The 7,066-nt window shown below is 40.7% G+C and overlaps 1 protein-coding gene across 1 annotated transcript; it reads left to right on the forward strand.

Moving 5' to 3' along the window:
* On the forward strand, window positions 1-4,427 carry LOC140947803 (uncharacterized). The gene is made up of 4 exons (XM_073397000.1): window positions 1-416; window positions 1,551-1,635; window positions 2,653-2,750; window positions 3,385-4,427. The coding sequence occupies exons 1-4, from the start codon at window positions 111-113 to the stop codon at window positions 4,048-4,050; spliced, it is 1,155 nt and encodes a 384-aa protein (XP_073253101.1). The 5' UTR covers window positions 1-110; the 3' UTR covers window positions 4,051-4,427.
* The last annotated feature ends 2,639 nt before the right edge of the window (window positions 4,428-7,066 follow it).

Genomic DNA, 7,066 nt, shown 5'->3' on the forward strand with positions numbered 1-7,066 from the left:
CGAAAGCGATCTCTTGACACTCACGCAACCAATAGTCAGCAAATAATATAAAAACAGGCTGCAGTGCCTTGAATCATGTAGCTCGAATCGTTCCATGCTATCGGAAAATCATGGCGGCCACGTTTTTCCTCCTTTTGGGATTGTATCTCTCAGTATCGCCATGCTTCGCGATCGATTCACATGCATCTTGCTTTAGCAAATCCAAGAACGTGAGACCAATCTCAAGCACGCACCTCTACAACAAGAAGAAAGAGAAACCCTTGGTCATCGGACATCATGGCAATCCGTCTAAATATCAAGAAAACACAATCGATGGTTTCAAGAGTTTGAAGGAATTGAAGGCTGACGGAATGGAGTTTGATACTTTTCTTACAAAGGATGAGCAATTGGTTGTTATCCATTATGACAACACAGAGGTTAGTACCGGGCAAAGCCGGTCTTAAAGACCAGGGACAGAGGAGGAGTGGGCATTCCTGGTCAGTTCTGATTTATAGATGATCTGGAATAGTTAAAACTATTCTCGGTTACATGAAAATACAAGTAGCTCATGGCCAAGTCCTGAGGGTGACGTTTGCCGTTTGATAGCCTTGATTTCGTAGTCAAGACATTTGCTCACCACATTTTCTCTCTTCATCCTCATTTTTTTTTTTACTTAATTCAAATTAACTTCACGGGTAACCGCGACCGGTTGGTGACAGGATTGATAACCTCCTGTCTAGCGAATGTAGAGGGTACCCAATAGGGTTCTTCAATCGGCCGTCCGGTACCCCGATCCAAAGTTTCCTCAATTTCGTAGTCCCGATAGTTATTTTTGGTATCCTGCATGCATCCCTCGCATACTTTTTACCCCGGATTTAATGCATGTCGCCCCTATTTTGCTTTAACAGAACTCTGACAACCCTCAAAGTAGATATTTTGTGCCACTAAATCTGAGATAAGCACTCGCTTTGTAGACCTAAGATTCTTAGTCCTTGGTGTGTATCTCCTCTCCTCCAGTCGTAAGTGTACAGAGGCAGGATTGTGTTTTACTTGGTGACTAGACGCAGATTACTGCATGGTCGCCTAATCGGTCGTGGATAGGGGCGCGGCCTTATATATTACTGGAGAGGAATGCCTGTAAAAATCTTACAAGCAAAAGAGAATCAGAGGAGCCTAATTTAGAACGTTTGTTGTACTTCTATCATTACCAGGTTATTAGCGGGGTCTGTAGTAATTTCCGCGGCATTCCTCGATTTATATCAAGCCAATTTTGTTATGGCAAGATATATTTTTTCTTTCGACATTTAAAAACACCTGAGTTTCCTTACCGGATCTCGAGTAAATAACTGAAGACATTTCCCGTGCGCGGCATTGTAAAAGCACCAAATCCAGTGTCCCGTTCATAACTTTAAAATTTTTTTCCTGAATCTCGCTCTCCTTTCCCAAAATCCGAAGCTCGATCACTGAATAGGCCGAGTAGAGGATCCCGAAAATCCGATTTGGTACCTTGATCCTTATACGGGAAAGGGTGACTTAACCGCAGTCTACTTTTTATTCTGCTCTTTTTTCAGACACTGACGGGTAAGGATCACAATATATGGGACGTTACTTATAATGACCTCCAGCAACTTGACATCAAATCAACTTTACGATATGGTAAGTAATAGTGGTATATGCGCTGAAAAAAAGAAGGGCAACCAGGGGATCGAGGAGACTCAACAAAGCATAGGCGGCGGAAGCGGGGGTGCTGGGGGGGGGGGGGGGGGAGCGCAGCCCCCCAGTTTGGTAGAATGATAAATAACTTCCTTTTATCTTACCACGGTCAACTTATTAAAACTTAACTTGAAAAGTTCAAGTAAACGTTGACTCGTCTGTTTAAAACAAGAAACAACGTAGGAAGCTGGTTGGATTGAGACATTCATTTTTTTTCCCTTGCCCCCCCCCCCCCCCCCCCCCCAATGGAAGGCTGTCCTATGTAGTTTTTGTCATCTGCACCAATATTGAAGATTGCATCCGAGGGGCGCAAAATGTTGCCGGCGTCTTATAAAAGGACAGAGGATGCCTTTTATTACTTATTAGGGGAAGGGAAAGGGGGCGGGGGGCGAGGGGGGGGGGGGGGGGGGGCGGAAAAATTGAATGTCCAATTTTATTTTCAACCCCCCCCCCACTTTTTTATTTCGCTCTGCCGCCGCTGCAAAGGTTTATACAGAAAGACTCCGCCCACCGGTTAAACTCCTATTATTTACTACTACTCCTTTGTCATAATTTTTATTGAAAAATAATGGTACCCGATGTGTTGAATTTCAACATTAAATGGCCCATGTTATAAATAAATGACTAAAGCAGGAACTCTTCCAGGTATTTTCAGGTAGTGTGTACTATGAATTATTTAAGATGATACACCCATTACATGCCACAGATTTACTCAACCTTTCATACACCTCAACAAGGGAAATCTCCGCCCTTTATTTACACCCGAGGACTGGAAAAAGTACTCCGGTTTCGGCTGAAGCCTCCCCCGTATTGGCCATTATAGGGAGTAACTCCCTCGGAGTGAAGGTGTGGTTCATAGTAGGTGTGGCTATACAAGCATGCATTAGACTTCATGATATCATCACATGGTAGTTTTCAGAGTGAACGAATACTGATAGAGAAACTTGAATTTTATCACAGGAAATAAGGATTACGACTTTGATAAAACAAGAAAAATACCACTGCTGTCTGAGGTATTTGATGCAGTGAAAGACGAAGAACTGGTGATGTTATTAAACGTGAGTTAGTTTTCTTTCACTCATCAGTGCATGATTTCTTGCTTGAAAATGTATACCGAGTACTAAATATTTTCAGTAAACGAGGGGTAGCAAAGGGATTATTAATTCCATTTTGCAATCAACTGCAATAGATCTTATACATTCTAGTTAGATCAGAGCCGGGTTATGTAACGAGCCTGTTAACACTATGATTTTCCTACACTATAAATTTCAGCCCCAAAGTGCCAATTTACTCTCCTGAAGCCATTTAACATGTCTGAACACAATTTGAGCCAAAACAGCCGCCATTAAAAGCATATTCTAGCTCACGCAAAGACTAATTTCAACCTTAGGTCATTGAACTCTGTTGGCCGTGATTTATAGGGACAGTCATGGAGCCCAATTATAAGTAGACCCGAATAATAGGACTGTATTTACTCATGCACCGAAACGACCCTATCTTAGGACTGAAACAGAGCCAGCCGTTATTATTATAGGACCTAACTGTCCTACTGAAAATAGTATCTATTTTTCTTCTCATCCCTTTTGTAGTCAAAATTTACGCCCATACATTGCACGTCATGAAATTCGTCATCTTTGTAAGTGGAGACTCAGCTCCTGAACTTTTTCAATTTGAGTTTATTTTCGTTCACAGCTGAAGCCAGGATATTTGCGAGATCGCACAGAGAGTGAAAAGATTGGTCAGACTGTGGCGAAACTCATTGCTGAAAAAGGTTTATTGGACAAGGTTCTCCTCGCATCTTTTGACCCATTTAAGATTCTAGCTGCCAAGAAAGAGAATCCATCCCTTACTGTGGGGATATTTTACAAGAAAGGAATGTGGGACCAAAGAGATGCTGATGATATGAAGAGCGAGTATGGAGATTTGCCTGGAATGCGACAGTGCTTGGAAAGTGCACCCAACGGTACAGAGTTCATGGAATTTCTCTTTGAAACTGGCGATTTGCTAAGGTCCACCAACTCCAGTTTTGTTGTTATGGATTATAACATTTACAACAACCCGAAATATTCGAACAACACCTTCCAGACGTTTAAAGAAAACTACAGTCCTTCGCTCAGTTTTGGCGCTTTCATAATCGACAACTTGGCGCTGACAGACGAACAGAGGACTAAGGACGACAAAATTCTCGATATGCTGATTCAAAACAGTGCATCGACATTGGTTACCGACAACATCCCTCGCCTGAGAAAAAAACTCGGGCGCTCATCGAAGGGGGCTCCAACTGGACAACCTTCCACAAACAAGATAGCCTTGGTCCTTTTCGGTACGGTTCTCTTCGTTTGCTTCATCAACTTTTGAAGTTTTCAAAATTAAACATGTGGTAACTGCCTCTCTCCCGAATTGCCACCCCGAAACAAGTACGACACTTAATTAAAATGTAATGTTAAATCATTTACTTTTGTTAGAGAATGAATACGAGATTTAGCGTTGTCGATCACCTATAATATGAACGTGTTACCCTCATAATTTGTAAAGTTTCATTTATTGATTGATTGAAGCTGTATTCATTAAAGCGACTTCATGATATGTAATGTTTAAAATAAGGTCTTCACACCTAGCTCTTGCAACTTACCTGCCTGATAATGTTATTGAGAGGATCTCTGTCAGTAAAATGGAGGAGTATCTAGGACTGCTAGGGTACATAATAAAAAACAAGCAAACAAACGACAACAACAAAAAACTGAAACTTTTCCCGGCTAAAAAGTTTTTAAAAACATAAGCTTTCGGCTGCCAGACTGTAGCCTTTAAAATGATGAAAAGCGCACGAATACATGAAATGTAGGGGTAAAATTACGGTGCAAAAAATAGCATTGAGTTATTGTCAGGTGGTCAAGAAGGGATCTCATACAGCAAGGCTAGTATTCACGCACATATATTTTTCATATAGATTCCTATTGATAGGGGACTGGGAAGAGTATCCAGTGGTAATAGTCTTGTTTAGGGGTATACCGCCCTATGTAAGGGAATCCGGATTCCCGAATCCGGGAAAATTTTGCTTGTGGAATCTGGAATCCTGGGCTTTGGAATCCGGAATACAGTTCAAGGAATCCGGAATCCCACAAACGACTGGAACCCAGAATCCAAGTTCCACTCACAAAGACTGGAATCAACTACCCGGAATCCGGAATCCACGGTCCAGAATCCAAGACTGTCTTGGATTCCCTTGATACATGGGGCGAGGTACAAATTTAAGATTTGTGTATAACTGTTAGGGTGTTTAAGACGGACCATTCGTCAATAGATGAAGTCTATAGGTATCGGCCTTAAAGGGCTCTTCAAGGGATAAAGAAAGCCGAAGAAGAACAGAAAACACAAAGTACTAAAGATGTATTCTTCTGCATCGAAAGAGCGGAATTGTAGGTCTTCTTCGGTTTTCTTATTTAGAGTGCTATATTTCTAAGCTAATTGAATTTGGATCGGCTCAGCCGTTCTTTAGAGCTGGAGTCAGACAGGAATAACGGCTTTGGACCGATGTTGATTCAGAATGGTCAAACTTCACACGAACTCTTTCACCAAAATTTCGCGATCTCTCTTTATCAAAAATAGGTCCGCATTGCGTACATGTATCTAGTGCGAATTTATACCACTGAAAAATTTAATGTCAGGTCATAATGGAAATAGTTAGTTTGGCCGGTGCTCTGTTGCTCTTGTTTAAATGTCTTTTTTCTGTTTTCAAAGTGTATTACAAAGAGAGTTTGATTGAGCCTATCTGTTTCTGTGAATAGCCTCTCCATCTACGGTGTCTTATCGAAAATTTTCTCTGAGTAGCTGGAGTTTTGCCTTTGCCTTTGATGATGCAATTCTTTACCCCTAACACTTGGGTGGCAAGATGAGAAATGTGTGTTTTAAAATAATCCAGCTGGCTTGAAATGTGTTCCTAGATCCGAGAATTAACAAGTTTCAACACGTTTCTCCTTTTAACACAATCATGTCGTAAAATAAAAATAAAATTTTGTTCTTAGAGATTTGCTCTGTAAATTTAAAATTATGCAAGTGTGATGATTACTTGCTTGTTCAAAATGAACCGCGATATTTGTTATTTTCCGGTATTCGATCGATATTCCTGAAAGTCTTTTGTATCAGGAGCCTAAATAGGCTCCTGTTTGTATACCTTTTTCAACAAACTGGCTTTGTAGCTACTAGAGATCGTTTTCAGCCTCGTGGTCAGCAGCTTTGCAAATTGCTTGGAATAAAACAAAAGTTTTAACATGTGAAAAGAGTTCAATTCCCACAGGATTTTTTTGGACACAAACATGGCAGCCGATTCATTTTTTGTACACAAATATGGCCGCTGTGACGACATATAAATACGATCTATAGAGTAGAAAAACAACAACGAGAAGAATCAAAGAAAAAAATGAAATAAGATAGCCATTAAATAAAAATGGATTCCCCAAATACAATCATCTTTGCTCTTGATGATCTTGAGAATTATCTTTTTAAAAAGGTTAAACTACAACTCACAAATTGTTCTTAAGAAACTTTAATTAAAAAAGGTTAAATTACATTACTCACTGTAATTTTGAAGGTTGCTCTTCCCTTCTCCCTTCGTTAAGTCATAGTTGAGATTATATGAAGTGCTTAAACAAATTTTCTACACTCTCACCCAAGGATATCCATGTGTCTACGTGCTTCGCACTGGACACAAAAATGCACTTGGGACACTCAGGGGCGCAATTGCTGGCATTAAATTGAATCATTTGTCTTTGAACAGATAGATCCAGATTTAAAAATAAATGCTCTATTTACGCAAGAAAAGTACAGGACACATTCAAAAGCTAAGGATGACGGACCTTTTGTGCCACTGACGTACCGACGTAAGCTTTCTGTCAGTCAAATGCATTACATATAATTGAACAAAAAAAATAGGACAGATAGGTGTAGTTTCATAAAAACTAAGACTTTACTCTGTGACCACGGGTGCTATTCGTGTAGAGCTAAAATGATCGTTTCGTGGTAAAAAGGCAACAGAAACAGACAGTTCTTTAGTCATTTACACCTCATAACTATACTCATAAGTGCTCAAAAAGTCAAAAGCTAATCCTACTAAATCTTAAAACCTGCGTAGCTGGCGGGATTAGCGGGTGAGTGCTGTAGGGACGGCTCGCGAAAATTCCTTCGCGTGGCGGCTCTGCCGCCAAGAAAGTAGGTGGGTTCACACTAGACCCTAAAGTGCGCTTGAGTTTAAGTCCGGGGGGGTTACTTTAGGAATTTCTGGGTGGGGATGTGCCGCTGGGACCCTGGAACCCTTAACCTATACCAGAGCTAGTTCAGCTGAATTTTGCTACCCTATACTAGAGTAAACTCCCCAAAT

This window comes from Porites lutea, chromosome 9, assembly GCF_958299795.1.
Source record: "Porites lutea chromosome 9, jaPorLute2.1, whole genome shotgun sequence".
NCBI lineage: Eukaryota > Metazoa > Cnidaria > Anthozoa > Scleractinia > Poritidae > Porites > Porites lutea.